The 24,562-nt window shown below is 40.0% G+C and overlaps 1 protein-coding gene across 1 annotated transcript in view; it reads left to right on the top strand.

Annotated features, from left to right (window-relative positions):
• The window catches only part of LOC132378527 (protein FAM8A1-like), a 39,229-nt gene that overhangs the window by 3,022 nt on the left and 11,645 nt on the right, over window positions 1–24,562 (top strand). Inside the window, exons 2-3 of the mRNA XM_059945492.1 lie at window positions 5,457–5,577; window positions 18,785–18,908. Coding sequence (XP_059801475.1) covers window positions 5,457–5,577; window positions 18,785–18,908 — 245 coding nt within the window. The remainder of the gene's footprint in view (window positions 1–5,456; window positions 5,578–18,784; window positions 18,909–24,562) is intronic.

Below are 24,562 nucleotides of genomic sequence, written 5' to 3'. Positions count from 1 at the left end.
TGACCACGTGGGTTTTCTCCCACATTCCAAAGACTAATGGTTAGGGCTTGGGTTAGTGAGTTGTGGGCATACGATGTTGGCGCTGGAACTGTGCCAACACTTGCAAACTGCCCTCAGCACAATCCTCACTGGGCCTTGACGCAAAACAACATATCTCACTTTCCACATTTACAGTCTTATGATGGATAAAGCTAGTCTTTCTGAATGTAACCAGCTGTGCTTATTGTCTCTGATTAGTTAAAAGTCACCACAGTGGTGAATCTGAGGTCAAATATAGACAAGGTTGGGGCAGTCAATTGATTTAGTTTAAATTGGTTTACCAAGTGAATATTTACAAGGATTTGGTAGTTCATTGATGAGACTGGCTCTGCTTAATTCCAGATATATTACTGCTTCAGTTTTTCAGCCACTAATGCCATACAAGCATGTGTCCAGTAACAATCACTGTGCTATGATAGTCTGCAGTTTTCCTTGTATTACAACAGTGACTTGGGTCCACAAAATATCTCAGAAGTTTTTGGGACATCCCAGGTTTGAGGAAATTAATCTTTCATTTAAAGTCTCTGACGAGGGGTTCTATTTGCATTTGACAGCCTGTAGCGACCCATTTCCTGGCACATCCGAACCGGCTCACAATTAGCCAGCGTTCCGGCTAAGGGAGATAGCCTACGGGGGTTTGTGAGTACGTGTCTTGTGGAGCATCTGCGCCCACGGGGGCAGATGCTCCACAAGACACGTACTCACAAACCCCTGTAGGCTATCTCCCTTAGCCGGAACGCTGGCTAATTGTGAGCCGGTTCGGATGTGCCAGGAAATGGGTCGCCACAAGCCATCCAATACCTACTGCAGCCTTCTGGCTACTCAGCAGGGTGAAAGTAACTTTACATGTACAAAGACACTGTGTCATTAATTGGCTGAATGTGTAGTAATTTTGACTTCACCATTAGAAATTGGATGGTAATACCTTTCAGAGCATTTACCGGTAATTTAATGTACAATCTTTACTGTTAAATGGAGAACAGTAAAGATACACACATATTTGTGAATTCAACTTACTCAGTTTGATTGAAAACTGGTAAACTAAATCTTGAATTGGTCAAAAATGTACAGCCCAAAATGACAATGAATGGAATTCCTTTGGCTTAGAAAGGGTCTTGTTTTTAATCGCTGAGATAATGCAGCAAAGAACTTTGAAAACCAAGGTCAGAGTACAGCTTTCCAGATTCCAAATGTCACACTTTCCCACTGCCTTGCATAAATACCTACTGTTCAAAAGTTTCAGTCTTTTTCAAACTCAAAGTTGCTGTTAAATATGCTTCCATCTTTTCTTTTCATGTAATAAATTCCAAATCATACCAACCTGCAGCATTTTTAAGAAAATACTATCCATTCTGTAAATCATCCTCAGACCTGTGTACTTTGATTACTCTTATGAAAAGCTTATCATAACTGGATTCCCTGAAATCTAAAACAAGGCACCGGCATCTTCGATCTTTGTACTGAAACTGGAAGTCTCCTCTTCCTTGTATTGCAGGGCATCTTAGCAACTTTCCTTGACTGTTGACTTCTGTCCCAAAATGTGTTTGATAGAATTGGAGACAATGCAGGGGTTCCTATCCTGGGGTCCACAGATGCCTTAATGGTATTGGTCCATGGCATTAGAAGGTTGGGAACCCCAGAGCTGAAAAAATAAATCAACCGGATCAACACACAAAAATTCTGCGATGGTGGAAATCCAAAGCAACACACAAAATGCTGGAGGAACTCTGCAGGTCAGACTGCATCTATGGAAATGAATAAACAGCGACGTTTTAGACTAAGAGCCCTCAGGACTGATGGGTGAAGCCAGGTGGGAGGGAAAGATTAAAGGCTGGTGAAGGAAGGAATCTGATGGGAGAGGAGAGTGGACCTTAGGATAAAGGGTAGGAGGGGCACCAGGGTGTAGTGATAGCCATGTGAGAAGAGATGAGAGGCCAGAGTGGGGAATAGAAGATGGGGGTGGGGGAGGGAAAAATACCAGAAGGAGAGATTAATATTCATGCCATCGGGCTGGAGGCTTCCCAGATGGAATACAAGGTGTTGGTCCTTCACCCTGAGGGTGACCTCATCGTGGCCTCCTTTTTTACCTTCCTCTCTTCTCCCCCTCCCCTATCTTTTTATCCCGGCATGTTCCCCCTTCTTTTCCAGTCCTGAAGAAGGATCTCAGCCCAACATGTCACTGTTTCTACATTTCCATAGATGCTGCCTGACCCGCTGAGTTCATCCAGCAATTTGTGTCTGTTAACCTAACCTACTTTCGAAGATTCTTCGATGACAAAACTTAGTTCCTGTTCTTGTACCCTTTAAAATTATGGACAATTCCCATTCCTTTACAAATGTGATGTTAGAGGTCCTGTAAAGGAGTCTTGTTAGAAGTAATGTTAAATTTCTTTGCAAAGTAGTAAGTGGCGAATCATTCCTGGAGTTGCTACTCGATTTACTTTAGGGCTAGTTCTGCTGCTGTCTATTTGTATAAATACACAGAATATAAGTTCAGCAGAGAAGCAATGGCACTCACTGCTGATCTTAAAGGTTCCTGTGGCAAGAACTATCCCTTTTCTAACCTATACTGTCATCAGCATCAGTTGTGTATAACCCTCGGTGAACATTCACCATGACGTTGTTCAACCTATCACATTAAATCAGTGGTTCAGAAGCCAAAACAGTTTTAGTTTAATTTTTTAATTAATGCAGTTTTAATACTATTTAATTTAAATTTGATTTTAAAAATCTTTGCAACTTATTTATAATAAGTTTAAACATCTTTTTGTAAAATTAAATGTCAGAATTGTGTGCAGCATTACACAAGATCTTCAGAATGCTTCGTAACAGCACGAGTTTGCATATACCTTAAATTTGCAGGGATGCAAGGAACTTTGTGCTGAAGTACTGACAACTTCAGCAGCGTATGCAGAAATACAACTTCAGCAGCGTATGCAGAAATACTAATGCTGCAGTCAGTTTCAGAGATGAGCACAGATGTTTGCTGTTGTGATAAATCCAGGGCCATCAGCGTGCTTTGAAATACCAAAGGCATTTACTTGTATTACTGTTGCAGCTGACCATTCAGTCATCAAAGTCACAATGAATCAAAAACAGGTTAGTAAGCCTACCAAAACAAAAGTAACTTTTTAAAAAATATTTGGAACAACTGATGGTTGGTCACACCTGGGCCTGCTAACCTTTTTAGAGTCTTGGAGAAGTACAGCACAGTAACAGCCCCTTTACCCTGTCTAGTTCATGCTGAGCCATTTAAGCTGCCTACTCCCATCGACCTGCACGGAGACCATAGCCCTCCATGCCCCTACCATTCATGTTCTTATCCAAATTTACTTCGAACGTTGAAATCGAGTTTTCAAGCATCTCTTGTGCTGGCAGCTTGGTCCACACACCTCACAGCCCACTGAGTGAACTTGCACAACAGCAGAAATTAAACTTCATCTACTGCTTATACTCGCCGCAGTTGGTGATCATTCCTCCTTTAGCATTCCATTTTAAAGTTTCAAATGAATGCAGAAGCGGGAGACCATGGAGTCAATATCTCAAGCTTCAGTGATCAGGCTTTAAACCCGACCTCTGCCATATGTCGAGCTTGCATGCTTTCCCTGAAACTATGGGTGTTCCAGCTTCTTGGAAGGTTGATAGGGATATGTGATGGGATGAGTTCAAGGTAGGATAGTTGGTGTGGATTTAAAAGGCTAAAGAAACTGCTTTTGTGCTGTATGACTGATTTGGTCTATTGTAGAAAACATGAAAGATGAAGCCTATTATATATAGTGTGTCAAAAGGAAGAGCTACCTAGCTTCCTCTCAACTTTCAGCACTTTGTCTACCCCTTCAACTCCCCTGTTACCATCCCGATTTTAGAGCTCATTTTGAAACAATTACAGACACCGTCAGTATTTAAGTGAGAGATTCCTTTTAACAACTTTCACAAGAGCATAAAACTTGAGTTTCATTAGTATTTCTTGATGCATAGCCCACTTACATCAAATCAGCTTTGCATGTCTCCTGCACAGTTGCAGTGTTACTTCGAAGAAATAACTGTTTCAAAATAAGTGGGAGAATGTGTTGATTTTGTGGAATCTTCATTTGACTGGGTTCCAGAAGTCTACAATCAGCTGTAATTAATCTTGAGCAGTTCTATTAAATTGGAGATGCCCATATGAACGTATTCCCCACAGGGAGTAAATTGTGGTGGGTCTCATCAGCAAGAACGACGAGTCAGCTCACAGAGAGGGGGTACAGTGGCTAACAGACTGGTGCAGAGCCAACAACCTGTTTCTTAATGTGAACAAAACAGAAGAGATGGTTGTTGACTTCAGGGGGGCACGGAGCGACCACTCCCCACTGAACATTGACGGCTCCTCAGTAGAGATCGTTAAGAGCACCAGATTTCCTGGTATTCAGCTGGCGGAGAATCTCACCTGGTCCCTCAACACCAGCTCCATAGCAAAGAAAGCCCAGCAGCGTCTCTACTTTCCGCGAAGGCTGAGGAAAGTCCATCTCTCACTCCCCACCGTCATCACATTCTACAGGGGTTGTATCGAGAGCATCCTGAGCAGCGTCATCACTGCCCGGTTCAGAAATTGCACCATCTCGGATCGCAAGGCCCTGCAGTGGATAGTGAGGTCAGCTGAGAAGATCATCGGGGTCTCTCTTCCTGCCATCACAGACATTTACACTACACTGCATCCGCAAAGCAAATGGCATTATGAAGGACCCCACGCACCCCTCATACAAACTTCTTCCTCCTGCCGTCTGGGAGAAAGCTCCGAAGCATTCGGGCTCTCACGACCAGACTATGTAACAGTTTCTTCCCCCGAGCTATCAGACTCCTCAATACCCAGAGCCTGGGCTGACACCTTACTGCCCTATTGTCCTGTTTATTATTTATTGTAATGCCTGCACTGTTTTGTGCACTTTATGCAGTCCTGTGTAGGTCTGTAGTCTAGTGTAGCTTTCTCTTTTTTTTAATGTGTTTCAGTCTAGTTTTTGTACTGTCATGTAACACCATGGTCCTGAAAAATGTTGTCTCATTTTTACTATGCACTGTAGCAGCAGTTATGGTCAAAATGACAATAAAAAGTGACTTGATTTGACTATAAGGGAGAAGTCTGTATGTTGAGCACAACTCCATATTGGTAACCAAATATTGATGACAATTTAGATTATTTGATTGACACCTCTTTCCACCAACTGTCACAGCCATCTTTATATAAAGTTAGTATATATCCCTCCCTGTTTGTAAGGGTGGCGAAGTGTCGCAAGATAAGAGAGTTGAAGTGATCAGGAGAGCCGTATTCTTGGTGCAGCCTAGGGAGTTCCCACTCACACTTACATATTTTAACTAACCACTTGGATGTGCTTTCTTCCAATTAAAATAGTTACAAGAGCGAACCTTCTCTTCCCCCACAGGACGCGAGTATACTATCCCATCGCTGATGCATCGATTCCTTGCAGAGATGGTAGATTTTCTAATCCTTTTCCTGTTGAAAGCTGTTGTGGTGCTGATGGTGATGCACATCTGTGGGATCAAGTAAGTTATTCATTAATTTAAATAAAAGCTTTGTACTTCTGTGCAGTTTTTGTATGTAAGCAATGGGTTAAAATCCAATGGGAATGATCTCTGAGAGGTGCTGCCTGTAAATGCTAACTGAGTTAAGCCAAGAGACATGAAATTGGAGTCTAATATGTCCCAGAGTTGCCTCAAGCCTTGTTATGCTTTGTCATTGGAGGTCTGGCATTATACAGAAAGGAAAGTTGTAAGTGAATGTGTTCATTACTAATCCTGTGCGTTGCTTATAATTATTGCATGCTTTGCTAGCCTAATTAGGTGGAAGATCAGATGTAAGAGACAGAAAGCACAGGGAGTAATTGGTGATGTGTCATTTGTAAATAATTGCTGATTTGGAGAGTCTTGCTAAACTGTATCCTGATCAAGCTAATGAGCTACACCACCACTGAAGTCGTGTAATTTTGTAACGCTTTTTTTGCACTATCTTATTCTTCTGTTTAATTTACTGAAGTCACCAGATGAAAACAAACATTCTGTGTAACTTTGTGCAACTCTGCAGGCACTGCTAAAATCTGTTTTCTTTTCTGGGGGGTGGGGTGTGAGGGGAAACAAATAAATCTTTAAAAAACCCGAGAATAGGTTCTTCAGAACTCTGTGCAGGCTCTGCAGTTTATATTAATTTTGTAGGGCTCCGTTTGTTGTTCCCAATGTCATCTGTTGTTACTCTAAGGAACGTTGTTGGTGTAAAAAGGCCAATGACTCTTGTTACACTAAGCAATAATGCTTTGTCATACCATTATGGATTGGTCCTGGGCTGATCAGTAGGAATTCAGTTTGGTGCATGTTAACCTTATAGTGTGGTTGTGTGTATCAGTCTGTAAAACTCCATTGGATCTGTAGAGCGAGTGGTCTGCTGAAACATGTGGCAATCTATTGTGCATAGTGTCATCCAATGTTGTAGAATGTGATAACTAACCTGGGACTTGCAAGTCTGTGCTTTACTAATAGTTGAAACTATTCTCTGCTCAGTAATATTTAATTATTCACTCATCTAAATTTAGCAAGATAGGGCCTGGATAATGGGGACGGGAGAGGTTCTGGAGGATTGGAGAGCTGCAGATGTTCCTTTAATCAAGAAAGGGAGTAGAGATAGCCCAGGAAATTATAGACCAGTGAGTCTTACTTTAGTGGTCGGTAAGTTGATGGAGAAGATCCTGAGAGGCAGGATTTATGAACATTTGGAGATGTACAATATGATTAGGAGTAGTCAGCATGGCTTTGTGAAAGGCAGATCGTGCCTTACAAGCCTGATTGAATTTTTTGAGGATGTGTTTGAATGAACACATTGATGAAGGAAGAGCAGTAGATGTGGTGTATATGGATTTCAGCAAGGCAATTGATAAGGCTTATTGAGAAAGTAAGGAGGCATGGGATCCAAGGGGACATTGCTTTGTGGATCCAGAATTGGTTTGCCCACAGAAGGCAGAGTGGTTGTAGATGGGTTGTATTCTGCATGGAGGTTGGTGACCAGTGGTGTGCTTCAGGAATCTGTTCTGGGACCCCTACTCTGTGATTTTTATAAATGACCTGAATGAGGAAGTGGTTTAGTAAGTTTACTAATGACATAAGGTTGGAGGTGTTGTGCATAGTGTCAGAGGTTACAGCAGGACATTGATAGGATGCAAAACTGGGCTGAGAAGTGGCAGGTGGAGGTCAACTCAGGTAAGTGTGAAGTGGTTCATTTTGGTAGGTCAAATATGATGGCAGAATATAGCATTAATGGTAAGACTCTTAGCAGTGTGGTGGATCAGAGTGATCTTGGGGTCCAAGTCCATAGAATGCTCAAAGCAGCTGGTTGACTCTGTGGTTAAGAAGTTATACGGTGTATTGGCCTTATTAATCGTGGAATTGAATTTAGGAGTCAAGAGGTAATGTTGTAGCTATATAGAACCCTGGTCAGACCCCACTTGCTCAGTTCTGGTCGGTTCACTACAGGAAGGATGTGGAAGCCATAGAAAGGGTGCAGAGGAGATTTTCAAGGATGTTGCCTGGATTGGGGAGCATGCCTTATGAGAATAGGTTGAGTGAACTCGGCCGTTTCTCATTGGAGCGACGGAGGATGAGAGGTGACCTGATAGAGGTGTATAAGATGATGGAGGGGGGGCGTCACGTGATGACGTAGGATCGAGATGCTGGAACCCAACTCTTCCATAAAAAATCAATAAATTAATGTTTAAGTGAAGAAATGTTAGTCAATACTTTCTGAAAGTTACTTATAAACTACTCCGGATTGTTTCAAGTTATGCCTCACAAACAGAAGATGAAGAAAACTACTACGGTGAAGACAACGCAAGTTGGAACAGAATCAAGGCCCACTTCTGCCAAAGAACCGCGGGCTCAGGTACATTATGCCACCAGCGATACAGAACAGGAAGCTGCGGCAACATCGACCACTTCTAAAGAGAAAGACCAACGAGAACTGCGCAAGCGTGAAGGAAGGAGCATACGCAAACAGGAGCAACCAGAACTACAAATCCCAGTTACAACTGAAACAGAAAGTGAAAGTGAATCTGAGAGAGTCAGATTCTCTGGAAAAATCAGATGAAAATGGAGGTAAAAGTTTTTCTGGGAATATAGAAAAGACTTTGATGCAAGTAATGCGTAAATTAGAAAAATTAAATGCATTAAATGTAATCAAAAAAGTGATAAATATGGAGATTATGTTTGATAAAATGACAAAAAGACAGGAAAAAATGGAAAAGAGAATTATAGATTTGGAAACTACAACGGAAGACATGGTTGAAAGAATGAATAAAATGCAAGATGATATTACTGCCTGGACATCAGAAAGAAAACAATTTATGGAAAAAATTGATAAGCTTGAAAATTTTAGTAGACGAAACAATATTAAAATTGTTGGACTTAAAGAAGATATAGAAGGAGAAGATCCAATAAATTTTTTTCAAAAATGGATCCCTGAAAAATTGGAAATGGAAGGAGAAACTCTAATTGAGATTGAAAGGGCTCATAGAGCCTTAAAGTCAAGACCTCAAGCTGATCAAAATCCACAATCAATTTTGATAAAATGCTTAAGATGCCAAGATAAAGAAAAGATCCTGAAGGTGTCGTGGTTTCTCGTGCCCCACAAATGATCAGGAGACACAGAAGATTCTTCAAGAAGTATTAAACTTTAATTTGCAAATCAAAGCTGAGACAGTCATTGAGCTAGTCGCCGATTGCCCACCGATCCTGTGGACATAGCATGTTTTATAGCAATCGCCTAGTTTAGTTGCATTAGCATATGCAATCAGTCTATAGTCTATACCACACATCCGCCACTATTGTTTCTACCCATTGACTTAATCATGTTCTAATCTACATCTGTTAGCTATCTCTCATTAACCCACCATTGTCTTCTACATTCTTAATATTTCATTCTCCTACTAAATTGGGTACATGCATAACAAATAGCAAACTCAGACTACATAATCTACATCTCTTAGCTACCTCTCATTAACACACCATTGTCTCCTACATTCTTAGGATTTCATTCTCTAGCAAATAGCAAGTTGCAACTTTTATTCTCCAATAAAGGCGGCTGCCCAATATGCCAAAAAGAGAAACAGGCCATTGATGATAGCAGGGAAGGCAGTTCTTTTTTATCCTGATATAAGTTATAACCTTTTGAAGAGAAAGAAGGAATTTAACCCAGCGAAAAAGGTCTTATGGGTAAAGGGTTATAAATTTATAATGCGTCACCTAGCAACACTGATAATTTTTTTGGAGGAGGGAGAAAGAAGATTTTTTACCGATTATCGAGAAGCGGAGGAGTTCGCACAAAAACTTCCATCTACTCACTAATTACACATAGAGATTTCCAAGCGTAATGGATTAAAGATGAAGATAGAGACAGTGAATAGAAGTGATGGACATTTAAGGATGATACAGGGGAGAAAAGCAAAATTTCAGAAATACTAATTGAGAATAGTATTTTTTTCTTATATACTTTTTTATGTTGCGGGGGTGCTGGGGAGCTTTGGATCGATTACTACGGGATTCACGTGTGTAATCAAGGCGATCGCCATGACCCGTACAACAGAGGGGGATAATGTTGTGTTTTTTTTCACAACATCAGTAGGGAGGTATTTTGTTTTTTTTCTTTATACTCTATTTTTCTTCTATCTTTCTGCCTGGATGATCAGTGGGGACACACATAGCAACATGGAGAATCTTAAAAAGATTTCCCAAGATACCATGAAAGTTGAAAGATTAGGTATTATTATAGATTGGAGTAACATAATTAAAAATAATGACTAATTTACTGAATTTTTAAAGTTTTAATGTTAATGGGCTTAATGGACCGATGAAAAGAAAAAGAATTTTAACATACATTTGTTACGTATCTCGTAACTGGATAACTCACCAGCAAAGATAGAGAGGTCCGTTGGAGTCTGATGGCACTATTTTCGAACGGTTTTATTCATAAAGGGGGCACAAAATTAAGGTTAAACCAAACATTCAGAACATATACATCGGCCAAACTCAATCTAAAGCGCGGGTATAGCAATAATCATCGTTAAGAAATAACCTCGACTGTTGTCTGGGGATAATATATTGTCCGTTGGGAATAGAAAAGTCACCCAGAAGTCTGCAGCCTTCAGTCTTTTTCGGGAATCGCTGGGTTTCACGTGTTTCAGAGAGAGTGAGGAGAAAACGGGAAAAACTTGCCCGGGTCTTTGACGAAGCAACTCCGTTGAATCAGGGAAGCATTGTTTCCCCGTTGTTAGTTCGAAGTCCTTCTCGGTATTATCAGCCACCCGCTCCACAGGCAGAGAAGTTAAAAGGCTTTTTGACTGGCTTCCAGCTATCACGGGAGCGTTGAGCGATCGAGTCCTTCTGGTGCGTCTCTCTCTCTCTGGGGTACCGCCTTCTGCAGTCCCCTTTTATCTTTACTTGCAGAGTTGTAGATGTCCATCAAAGTAGGGTGATGCAATCCCTACCCAGTTGTTACATAGCAGGGTCATGCCCTCAGCACAGGTGTCTCTAAGAGCTGTGGCCAAAACTGTTACATTGTCTCTCATTTGCCTGGGTCCGAGATCCGAATTAATAGTGCTCTTACGATTCTCCGGAAGGAGGGGGCTGCTCCCGCCCCTTCGGCCCCTCAGAGCTGTGGTACATTCATAACACATTAAAAAAATGAAAATAGATATAGCTTTTTTTTATAAGAAACACATTTAACAGACATAGAACATCAGAAATTAAAAAGAGATTGGGTTGGAAATGTTATTGCAGCTTCATTTAATTCAAAGGCGAGAGGAGTTGCAATTTTGGTTAATAAAAATTTACCAATTAAAATACAAACATATTAATTGATTCAGCGGGGAGATATGTAATTATACATTGTCAAATTTTTTCATAACTATGGACTCTTATGAATATTTATGCACCAAATGGTAATGCACATGACAAAATATTAATAGATGGAGATTTTAACTTTTGTCTAGATTCAGTTTTAGATAGATCAACAAAGGTTGTCACAAAATCAAAAGTAGTAAAATTAACTCTATCATTGATGAAAGACTTAAATTTGATTGATATATGGAGAAGAATTAATCCAAAAGAAAGAGATTATTCATTTTATTCAAATAGACATAAAACATATTCAAGGATAGATTCAAGATAGAGTGAAAAATATGGAATATAAAGCGAGAATATTGTCAGATCATTCTCCTTTGATAATGACAATGATAGATAAAGAAGAATCAATTTATAGATGGAGATTTAATTCAATATTACTAAAAAGTCAAGATTTTTGTAATTTTATGAAAAAGCAGATTCAGTTCTTTTTGACACAAATTCACATTCAGTTGATGATAAATTTATATTGTGGGAAGCAATGAAGGCATATTTGAGAGGTCAGATAATGTTATACTTCTAAGATTAAGAAGGAATATATGATAGAAATAGATCAATTGGAAAAAGAGATTACAAATTAGAAAAAGAATCTCAAAGAAATATGACAGAAGAAAAACAAAGACAACTTATTAATAAGTTACAATATAATACACTTCAGACATACCAAACAGAAAAAGCAATTATGAGAACTAAACAGAGATATTATGAACTAGGTGAAAGATCACATAAGGTCCTTGCATGGCAGTTAAAAATAAACCAGACTTCTAAAACAATAAATGCAATTCGAACAAGAGTAAATAGAATTACTTATAAACCTTTAGAAATTAATGAAATTTTTAAGAATTTTTTATTCTGAGTTGTATAAATCAGAATCACAAAATGATAATGTCAAATAGAAGGGTTTTTATCACAAATAACTCTTCCAAAATTAAATACGGAAGAACAGAAGGGATTAGATATGCCTTTTACATTGAAAGAGGTCGAAGAAGCCCTAGGATCACTTCAAAGTAATAAATCTCCAGGAGAAGATGGTTTCCTGCCTGAATTTTATAAAAAGTTTAAAGATTTATTAATCTCTCCTTTTATGGAGTTAATACATCAAGCGGAAAGAACGCATAAACTTCCAGAATCTTTTTCGACAGCTATTTTAATAGTATTGCCAAAAAAAGATAGAGATCTTTTAAAGCCAGCATCATTTAGACCAATTTCTTTATTAAACACTTATTATAAAATAATAGCAAAAATCTTATCTAACAGATTATCTAAATACTTACCAAAATTAGTACATATGGATCAAACAGGATTTATTAAAAATAGACAATCGGCAGATAATGTAACTCGGTTATTTAGTATAATTCATTTGGCGCAAAAGAGGGAGGAAATAAGTGTGGCAGTTGCTTTTAATGCAGAAAAATCATTTGATAGATTGGAATGGGATTTTTTATTTAAGGTATTGGAAAAATATGGATGAGGAGTATCTTTTATAAAATGGATTAAAACCTTAAATATAATCCCAAAGCTAAAGTAGTGACAAATGGTCAAATTTCAATGCCATTTCAGTTAACAAGGTCAACTAGGCAAGGTTGTCAATTATCACCTGCTTTATTCGTGTTGGTGATTGAACCATTAGCTGAATTAATTAGAATGGACCTAGATATTAAGGGTTTCAGAGTTAATCAGGAAGAATACAAGATTAACTTAATTGCTGATGATGTTCTGCTTTATTCAACAAACACATTGCACTCGTTGTGTAAATTATCCTATAGATTAGAAGAATATGGGAAAATATCAGGTTATAAAATAAATTGGGATAAAAGTGAAATTTTACCTCTTACTAAAGGAGATTATAGTCAATGTCGATTAATAACTCAATTTAGATGGCCGGCAAATGGTATAAAATATTTAGGTATAAGAGTTGATAATGATATAAAGAACTTATATAAATTAAATTACTTGCCATTCTTGAAAAAAAATTCAAGAAGATCTTGATAAATGGATGGTATTACCAATAACATTAGTAGGTAAAGTAAATATCATAAAAATGAATATGTTCCCTAGAATACAATACTTACTTCAATCACTACCGATACAACTACCCTGGAAGTTTTTTCAAGAGTTAAATAAATATGTGAGGAAGTTTCTTTGGAAAGGTAAGATGTCAAGAATATCGTTGGAAAAATTGACATGGAAATTTGATCTAGGAAGGTTAGAACTTCCAAATTTTAAGAATTATTATAAAGCAAATCAACTTAGATTTATTGCAATTTTTTTGAGAAACATAGACCAGCAGGGATTAGAATAGAACTAGATAAAATAGGAGAAAATACACCAGAAGATTTTATATATAAATGGGAATCTAAATGGATACGGGAAAAGAAAGAATCTCCTATATTAAAACATTTGATTGACTTATGGAATAAGATAAATGTTGATGATGAGACAAAGAAATCTTTATTAGCAAAGAGATCTTTAATTCAAAATAGACTTATTCCTTTTACAATGGATAATCAACTTTTATATAATTGGTTTCAAAAAGGGATTAGATATATAGGAGATTGTTTTGAAGGAGGTATATTAATGTCATTTGATCAATTAAAGAATAAATATAAAGTATCAAACAACACACTTTTTTGTTACTTCCAATTAAGGGCTTATTTAAGAGAAAAATTAGGTCAAACAATGTTATTGCCGAAATCTAATGAAATAGAAACTTTAATTCAAAAAGGAAAGACTAAAAAATTTATTTCTTGTATGTATAGCTTGATTTAAAAACAGGTAGTTAAACAAGGAGTCCATAAGTCAAGACAAAAATGGGAAAGTGACTTGAATATTAAAATTGAAGAAACAAATTGGTCAAGACTATGTCTTGATAGTATGACAAATACAATAAATGTTTGGTTAAGATTAGTGCAATATAATTTTTTACATCAATTATATATTACACCACAAAAAAATAAATTAATTATCTGATCAGTGTTTCCGATGTAAACAAGAAATCGGTACTTTTTTACATTCTACTTGGTCTTGTTCTAAAATTCAACCTTTTTGGACAAATTTAAGAGTATTATTGGAACACAACTTCCACATAATCCAATATTATTTTTATTAGGTGACATTGAAGGGATAAAATCAAAACCCAAATTGAATAAATATCAGAAAGAATTTATAAAAATTGCACTGGTAGTAGCCAAAAAGGCTTATGCAGTTACTTGGAAATCAGATTCATACTTAAGTATAGATCGTTGGAAGAATGAAATTTCCAGCTGTATTCCACTTGAAAAAATTACTTATAATTTAAGAGATAAATATGAAACATTTTTGAAAATTTGGCACCCTTATTTACAAAAGACAGGATTAAATATATAGGTGCTCCGAAGATGAAATAATTGGTTATTTGGGGAAAGAAAGAAATATATATACTAAAGTTATTACGAACTCCGTGGAGCATGTGGGGATCTTCCGATATCCAGGCACTCTTTCTTTCTTTCTTTTTTTCTCTATAGGGATGTTGGGGGGGGGAGGGATATATATATTTTTTTACACGTTTTCTTTTTCTTTCTGTAATTATTTGAAAACTGAAAAAGTTTTAAAAAAAGGATGATGGATAGGCAGCTTTTTCCCAGGGCTAAAATGGTTGCCACAAGAGGACACAGGTTTAAGGTGCTGGGGAGTAGGTACAGAGGAGATGTCAGAGGTAAGTTTTTTACCAGAGAGTGGCGAGTGTGTGGAATGGGCTGCCGGCAACGGTGGTGGAGGCGGATACGATCAGGTCTTTTAAGAGACTTTTGGATAGGTACGTAGAACTTAGAAAAATAGAGGGCTATGGGGAAGTCTAGCAAGTTCGGCACATCTTTGTGGGCGGAAGGGTTGTGCTGTAGGTTTTCTGTGTTTTTAACATGTTACCTGTGGAAGCAGGTAAGCCAACACACTTAATCACTGTTACACTCATCAAAAACACTTACTGTGTCATCCCACGCCTGCACTTTGGCAAACCAATCACCTGGCAGAGCTACTCCTGACAATCAACACTGGCATGCCACAGTGCTTAGCCCACTGATCTGCTCTCTCTATAACCATGACAGTGGCTAGGTACAGCTCAAATACCGTCTAGAAGTTTGCAGATGATACAACCATTGTTGGTAGAATCTCATATGGGGATGAGAGTGCTTACAGGAGCGAGACATACCAGCTAGTTGAGTGGTGCCGCAGCAACAGCATTGCATTCAACATCAGTGAGATGAAAGAGCTGATTATGGACTTCAGGAAGGGTAAGACGAAGGAATACAAACCAATCCTCATAGAGGGATCAGAAGTGGAGAGAGTGAGCAACTTCAAGTTCCTGGGTGTCAAGATCTCTGAGGATCTAACCTAATCCTAACATATCGATGCGTCTATGGCGATGGGAAGACAGTAGCTATATTTCATAACGAGTTTGAGATTTGTTTTATCACCTTAAAAACTCAAACTTCTCTAGATGTACCGTGGAGAGCATTATGACAGGCTTCAGTACTGTCTGTTATAGGGGAGGGGAGGTTATTGCAAAAGACTGAAAGAAGCTTCATCTTGGGTACGAGCCTCCATAGTACCTAAGACATTGTCAAAGAGCAGTGCCTCAGAAAGTTAGCATCCATTATTCAGGACCCACATCACCCGGGGCATGACCTCTTCTCATTGTTACCATCAGGAAGGACATAAAGAAGCCTGAAGGTTCACACTCAGCAATTCAAGAACAACTTTTTTCCCTCTGCTATCTGATTCCTAAATGGACGTCGAGCTCAAGAACACTACCTACCTTTTTTATTACTTGTTTTGCACTATTTTTATTTAATACATATTTTTTCTTTCTATATTTTCATGTATTGCATTGTACTGCTGCTGCTTTAACAAATTTCACGCCACATGCCAGCAACAATAAACCTGACTCTGATCCTGCCATACAGCACCAGTGCGAAGAACCATGAAGGTATGGTCAAGCGAAGCAGAGGAGTGTTTACGTGACTGCTTTGACATGGTGGACTGGGCCATTTTCATTCGGATACGACGAGTAATCCCTGGATATGCCGCAGACATTACCAACCTCTGGACCTGTGTGGGTGAGCATGTGCCATCGAGAGCATGCTGAGCATACTCAAACCAGGGTCTCTGGATGAATCGGGACATTCACAGTTGGCTGAGGGCTAGATCTGTGGAATTCAAAACTAGCGATCCTGAATCCTACAACAACCTATGAAAGGCAATTGTGTGAAGTTGGAAACACAATTGGATGCATGATAGCTGTGGGAGACTTAACATTCCATTATTTCCTTCAAGGCAAAACCGAGCAGCATAAATGGCAACGATGCTTCACTCAGTAAGCTTAACAACTTTTATGCATACTTTGAAAGGGAGAATAAAGTTCAAAGTGTGTATACATTATACAGCCTTGAGATTTGTCTCCTAACAGGTAGCCACAAAAGAAACCCATTTTAAAAAGAAAATGTCAAACACCCAATGTGCAGAGATCTGGGGGAGAAAGATCATGCAAACAATAAACACAAACAAATAGCCTTCAGAACTGAAGTCCACGAAGAGAGTCCTGTTCCCAGACCCTTTGTTCAGAGTAGAGCAGTGAGCTGAACCAGCCGATCCTCACCTCAGGTGCCGACGCCCTGACGTTTTGAATTAGGCTCGGCACGTAAATCGTCGTCCAAACATTGGGTTCAGTTGTTTCAATATGCTCTGGGGCCTGGACCCTGTCACCTCAATTCAGCTTTACCTGAACTTTCCAATTTGGCCTGGCACTTAAATCGATTAAACTTCAGGTTTTCGCTCTCGGTGATGGACCCTCTGCCTTGTCTCACCTCAGTTGTGCTACTTCGAATTGCCTCCAAATCCAAAGTTGTGTGCTATTGCTTGTGATGATTGTTTACCAGAAAAAGTGATTAACAACGTTTTCCTTCTTTCATTTAACCTCTGGCTAGAAGTCACTGAGATTCAGCAGTGCCATCTTAAACGCCTCTTAATAAAACTACACCTGTGGGAATCCTCCCAGGTTCTGGCAACTCTCTGATCTCTCCTTGACCAGTGTCGAAGTCCTTCAGGAGGGTGAACCCTCGCAAGGAGGTGGTGTACCTGGTGGGAATGTTGCAGGGTAGCTTCAGCCTTTTTCATAAGGCAGGTTACCACCTCCTTCAAAAGGGCATAAATCATACTAATGCCCAAGAAGATCTGGGTGAGCTTCAACAACTATCACCTGGTAGCACTCACATTAATTATGATGAAGTGCTTTGAGAAGTTGGTCATGGCTATAATTAACTCCTGCCTGACCTCGGCCTGCTGCAATTTGCTTGCCACCACAACAGGTATACAGCGGACACAATCTCACTGGCTCTCCTCTCAGCTTTGGAACACGTGAATAATATCAGTACGTATGTCAGGCTGCTGATTATTTATTACAACTCGACATTCAACAGCATCATCCGCTCAGTACTAATCAATCAATTTCAAAACCCTGGCCTCTGTGCCTCTCTCTACACCTAGATCCTTGTACCCCTCATTGGGAGACCAATGATCAATAGTTGGATCAAAAATAACATCTCACTAACAGTCAACACAGCTTCACCTTCGTGTATAGCCTGCTGCTGTGCTCTCTCTACACTCATGACTGTATGATTAGGCACAGCTCAAACCCCAGCTATGTATTCACTGATATTGGTAGAATCTCAGATGGCAATGAGACACATACAGGTGTGAGATAGATCAGCTGGTTGAGTGGTGTCACTTGTATTCAACTTCAGCAAGACCAAGGAATTGATTGGGGACTTCAGGCAGTAGTTGTCAAGGGAACACAACATCCTCATTGAAGGGGTTGATAGTGTAAAGGGTGAGGAGCTTCAAATTTCTGAGCATCAACATCTTAGAGGTTCTGTCCTGGGTCCAATACATCGAAGGCATGCCAGTAGCTATACTTCTGTGGGAGTTTGGGGAGAGTTGGTATGTCACCAGAGACTTCAGAACATTTCTAAAGATGTATAATGGAGAGCACATTGACTGGTAGAAGGCTCTGATGTGCAGGATCGTCAAGGGCTGCAGAGGTTTGTGAGCTTAGCCAGCTCTTCAGTCACAAACCTCTTCACCACTGAAGACATCTTCAAGAAGTGGTGCCTTCAAGAAGGCTGCTTCGATCATTAAGGACCCTTAAAATTCAAGGCATGTTCTCTCCCTGTTACTGCTATTGGGGAGGAAGTACAGGAGTTTGAGACTCACATTCAATATTTTAGGAACAGCTTGTTCCCTCCACCATCAGATCTCTGGTCCGTGAACACTACCTCACTGTTCATCTTTCACATTGTTTATTGTAACTTACAATATCTTTTGACTTGTGCTGTACTGCTGCTGCAGTACAACAAGTCTGATGACATATGCCAGATAATTACCCACTTTTTGATTCTTTCATTTTCCTGATCAAAATTATTTGTTAACTGGTGGTTTGTGTTACAACTTGACATTAAAAGATGCCATTGATACTGGGCATCACTGAAACTTTGTTCAAGCTGATTTGGAAAGTAAATGTGGATATGGCTTGTGGATAATGATTATTAATAACACTGTGAAATAATAATCTTGTTACTGTAATTCAAAGCAATCAAAATTTGTGTTGTCATTCACATAGCTTATACCAAAACTATAAACTAACAGCTATTAAAGCACCTTCCCATATTATGATAATTGTAGAGAAATTAACAGCTACATTGTTTTACATTGGTTTGAATTTCTAATTGTTTAAATTGTATCATGTGGTTGTTGACACACCATTTTATGTTTTGATGCGCAGAGATCTTTCTAAGTTTGCACTCAATTACATAATTGAAGAAATTGATGAAGACACCTCTCTGGAAGACCTTCAGAAAATGATGGCCGTAGCACTGATGTACAGGCTGTTGGTCTGTTTCTATGAGGTAAGTGCTACTTTGGAGTAAGGAGTTGATATTAATGTGGATTGTAGGTGTCAGGGAATTTACTTGGGCTATTGTATATGCAACTTCCTAATCCAACCCTGGTACTTAACCCTGCATTTAAATACTCATGTCCAATTATACGGCAGCACTGAGGAAGCCTTGGAGTGCTCACAACATTTCTTTAATATCAAAAATGTTTCTCATGACCATCAGAAGTCAAAAGTGACATTGTGCTGAGAGATTTTAGAATGGGTGACTATAAAGTTGGCTGTAAAATAATCGTTTGCATTTGGAGAGGGAGCAGCTGAGCTTGAATTTGAATGCATGACTATTAACAACTGGGATTCACAAAGTAATGCATGTATGTTTGCACACTTCAACAGGAAAGGGCTTAGCTTACGAGTAGACTTGATAATGTGGAGACGAAAGGCAATTATAACTCCAGAGAGGTTAATGAATTTGGGTCATTTTGGGGCTAGATGACATTCTAGGTCTTTGGCCCACTGAGCTTGTCCTCAGACAATGATTAAGGAGTAAAATCATTGGTTAGTGAAGTGCTCTTGGTAGGAATTGACAGGTCAAGGATGTCTTGATCAGGTCCACGGCATTCTGGGAGGGTGAACAGCCGGAGGTCGTGGTACACATTGGTACCAATGACAAAGGTAGAAAAAGGGACATAGACTTGAAGAGGGGAATGTAAGAAGTTAGGCAGAAAGATGAAAAACAGCATCTCCAGGGTAGAATCTCTGAATTGCTGCCTGTCATGCACCATTGAGGGTAAGATGAAGAAGATTTGGCAGATGAATGTATGGCTGAAGAATTGGTGCAGGGAGCAGAGTTTCAGATTTCTGGATCATCGGGATCTATTCTGGAGAAGATATGACCTGTACAAAAAGTATGGGTTACACCTAAACCTGAGGGAGATCAATAGCTTTGTGGGCAGGTTTGTTAGAACTGCTGGGGAGATTTTAAACTAATGCAGCTCGGATGGGAACCGGAGTGTTAGGGCTGAGGATGGGCAGTTGGTATATGACTAGATGCAGTGTGCAGTGAGACTGTGAGGAAGGACAGGGAGATAGTTGGGCAAAATTGCAGTCAGAGGGATGAGTTAAAATGTAATAAGCGGCCAAATCAAAAATGGTGATGGATACAAGACTAAGTTTGAATGCATGCAGTACACAAATCTTTTAGCGCAGTTAGATATTGTCAGGTATGATGTTGTGGACATCTCTAAGTTGTGGCTGAAATGAGCTTAACGTTTAAGGATACACATTTGTTTCGAAAGAATAGGCAGAGGGGATGGGGGGCTCTTGGTAAAAAATGAAGTCAAATCCTTAGAAAGAGATGATATAGGATTGAAAGGTGGATAATTCTTGTGAGTAGAATTAAGAAACTGCAAAGATACAAAGACTCCCGGAAGTTGTGTATAGGCCTTTGAACAGTATCCTGGATGTGGGCTAGAAGTTACAATGGGGGATGTAAAAAGGGCAATGTTATGATAGTCAGTGGGGGATTTCAGTACGCAGGTAGATTGGGAAACCAATCAGGTTGGTGCTGGACCCAAAAGAAAGAATTTGTCAAATGCCTACAAGATGGCTTTTTAGTGCAGCTTGTGGTTGAGTCCACTAAAGGATCAGCTATTCTGGATTGAGTGTTATGTAATGAACAATGATCATAATATGATAGAATTCAGACTGCAGTTTGAGAAGCTAAAATCAAATGTGTCAGTATTACAATGAGAAATACAAAGAGAACTGGTTCCTTGGGTTATAGCCAGTGGGTTGGTAGTGGGAATGAGGTCTCACTATCTACTAAATGCTCTCATTGGAGTGCATCTCTGATTACTAAATTCAGCTCCTGGCCATCACATGTAGCTTGGCTACGAGCCTGACAGAACAGTTTCTAGTGGGCAAAGGCTGGTTACTAGTGCCTAAAACCAATCTCTTTGGGCAGCTGAGGTTGGCAGCTCATCCAGCAGAAGGAAAACTCTGATCTCAAACCTCCGCTGTTTTGTGGCTGTACCCACTGATGGGGACGGTTCCGGGAGTAAACCCTGAGGGGTAAAATCCAAAGCTGGTGTTCCTAAGGCAGTTGTGCGTTGAGTTTAATGTAGATTGGTAACTCCTGCAGCACTGGTGCCAAACAAATTGTATCGATCTATGTTTCCTTTGGATTTCTCAGCAGTGTGGAGAGAGGAGCCTGCTACATGGGCAACAGCATGCCCTTTGTACCCTATTGCCCTGGCCCGCATATTGTGTAGGTAGTGAGGACACAATGTCCATGGTTGACCCTGACTAGCAAAGGACCTCTAAAGGGAATTACAGAAGCATGAGAGAGCAACTGGCCAAAGTTAATTAGAAAGGGACACTAGTAGGAATGACTGCCACACAGTAATGGCTGGTGTTTCTAGGAGAAATTCAGAAGGTGCCCTAAAGGTACATCTCAAAAATGAAGATGTATTCTAAAGGGAGGATGCGGCAACTGTGACTGACGGGAAGTCATAGCTAGCATAAAAATAAGAGGGCATATAATATGGAAATAATTAGTGAGAAGATAGAGGATTAGGAAGCATTTAAAAGCCAACAGGCGGCAACTGAAAAAGCCCAACTACAACTACGTTGACTCAGGCCTAGATGGCCAGCGTCAGGCACAATGACAGACTCTTCACTCCTCCCTCTCCCTCATCAGTGTGTTCGGTTCATCTACTTTAGCTGTGCTGCTATCTTCTAGGAGCGAGTTGACCGTAGTCTTGGGAGGGTGCCCGGGCATTATGATGAAAAAGCCATCAAGAAAAGATGAACTGTGAAGGGAAGGTAGCTGATAATATCAAAGAGGATACCAAAATGTTTTTCAGATTATATATAAAGTATAAGAGACAAGAGCGTATATTGGATGGCTGGAAAATAATGTTGGAAAGGTAGTAATGGGGGCCGGGGGGAGACATAGAAATGGTGGATAAACTTAAATATTTTTTGTCATTCTTCACTGGAAGATGTTAGCAGAATGCCAGAAATACTAGTGTGTCAGTGGGCAGAAGTGAATATTGTTGCTATTACTAAGGAGAAGTGCTTCAATGTCCATTTAGAAATCATATGAAAGAGGGGAAAAGACTGTTCCTGAATCACTGAGTGTGTGCCTTCAGGCTTCTGTACCTCCTACCTTAATAATGGACACTGCTTTTCTGAGACACTGCTCTCTGAAATGTCCTGGGTACTTTGTAGGCTGGTACCCGAGATGGAGCTGACTACTGTTATAACCTCCTGTTGCTGTGGCACCATTCCACTAGTTAACATATCTCACTCCTGTATGCCCTCTCGTCACCACCTGAGATTCTACCAACAATGGTTGTATCGTCAGCAAATTTGTAGTTGGTATTTGAGCTATGCCTATATACAGAGTCATGTGTATATAGAGAGTAGAACAGTGGGCTAAGCACACACTCCTGAGGTGCACCAGTGTTGATTTCAGTGAGGAGGAGATGTTATCATCAATCTGCACAGACTGTGGTCTTCCGGTTAGGAAGTCGAGGATCCAATTGCAGAGGGAGGTACAGAGGCCCAGGTTCTGCAATTTGTTGATTGGGATTGTCAAAATTATGGTATTAAGTGCTGAGCTATAGTCAATGAACAGCATCCTGATATAGGTGCTTGTGTTGTCTAGGTGGTCTAAAGCTGTGTGGAGAACCATTGAGATTGTGTCTGCCGTTGACCTATTGTGGTGATGGGCAAATTGCAATGGGTCCAGGTCCTTGCTGAGGCAGGAGTTCAGTCCAGTCATGACCAACCTCTCAAAGCAGTTCATCACTGTTGATGTGAGTGCTACCAGGCGATAGTCCTTAAGTCAGCTCACATTATTCTTCTTATTCCTTAAGTCAGCTCACATTATTCTTCTTATTCTTCTTATAATTGTTGCCTTTTTGAAGCAAGTGGGAACTTCTTCCCTTAGCAGTGAGAGGTTGAAAATGTCCTTGAATACTCCCGCTAGTTAACACAGGATTTTAAGAGCCTTATCAGATACTCTCATTAGGACCTTCTACTGTGCGAGGGTTCACCCTCTTTAAAGACAGTATAACATCGGCCTCTGAGACAGATCAAAGGGTCATCAGGTGCAGCAGGGATCTTCACAGCTGTAGTTGTGTTCTCCCTTTCAAAGTGTTGTTATGAGTGAAGAACAGACCTGATAGACAATGGGGTGCAGAGTTAACCATTCCCAACCCCCCTCCTGAGAACTACGAACTATTGCTGTTGCTATGCTGCTCATGAGAGAGAGAGAGATATAGCCCAGGCAAGAACATCTGCTACAGATAAGAGGGGGAGAGAGACTGTTGATTTACTGTATTATGACTCTTCCTGGATTATTTACTTTCTACTACAAGGACTGTACTTGGCTCATTAATATTCCTCAGGAGACAGCAGGAGTGGCCTGATTTGATGGACACAGTCATTCAGAGTTGATGGATAGCTGAGACCCTGTGAGTGGGGATAAAAGACAGGTCTGGAGAGAGACCCTTCAGACACACCAGTGGACACTGATTGAGTGTTGGGAACCCATAGAAAGGTGGGGGCTTCGGAGACCGAACCAGGAGATCAGTCAGTAAAGCTCACAGTGTTACAGCACTGTTACAGGTGGGGACTTGTGTGTGTGTCCACTCATGCCAGAGTGACGAGTCCACCACAGAAGAACGGTCTAGCTGAAGACCAGAGGGATCATAACTGAATGACCACAACAATACGACGGTTTAAGAAAGCAAAGGAAGGTTTGGCTGCTGTAGCTGTTACCTCTCGCTCGCTCGCTCTCTCTCCAATGATTTCAATACAACAACCATAACTACTTCAGCATTTATGAACTGAACTTTATACTTTCCTATGACAATTCATTTACCCTTAGACATCGATAGAGCTTGTTTATTATTGATTATTATTCCTACACTTTTAGATTTATTACTGCTAACTTGTTTTGTATGTATATTTGCATTTTTGGTACTGTATTGTATAGTTTACTAATAAACACCTTTAGTTTGGTACCACCAGACTCCAACAGATACTTCTGCCTTTGCTGGTCTGACACCCAGTTACGGGGTATGTAACAAATTGGGGCCTCACCTCGAGATTTGATTACCAAGTTGGGGGGCCAGTGAATCAGGATAAAAGTCCCTTATCTGATCTGGTTGTGTGAATAACCAGACGGGAAACCAGCAGAGATGGAAATTGACAAATTTTTAAAAGACCCGACTTCGGGGGCATTAGAGGATGCCAAGAAGGCGGAATTGGTGAGCATTGCAAACAGAATAAATCTCTCGGCGGTGAAATCGTCGATGAGCAAGATGGATATACAGAGAGCAATAGCTGTGCATTACGTATCTGAGGGTGTGTTCACGTCGGATGTATTGGACCTGTTCCCTGAGAAGAAACCAGTCGAGGGTGAGCTTCAGATACAGATAGAAAGATTGAAGTTGGTTGCGGAGAAGGAGAAAAAAGAGCATGAGCTCCAGATACTCCGGATAAAGGAGATAGAAGCTGTAAGGCAGAGAGAGAGGCAGTTTGCGCTGGAAATGGAGAAGTTAAAGGCATCGCAGGGAAGTGACCGGGCAGCAAACCCAAATGAGGGGTTGAAAATTGTTCAGGAGATCCAGTTGGTACCTCCATTCGAGGAGA

This window comes from Hypanus sabinus, chromosome 20 (genome assembly GCF_030144855.1).
Source record: "Hypanus sabinus isolate sHypSab1 chromosome 20, sHypSab1.hap1, whole genome shotgun sequence".
Taxonomy (NCBI): Eukaryota; Metazoa; Chordata; class Chondrichthyes; order Myliobatiformes; family Dasyatidae; genus Hypanus; species Hypanus sabinus.
This window is presented reverse-complemented; position numbering and strand designations above follow the sequence as displayed.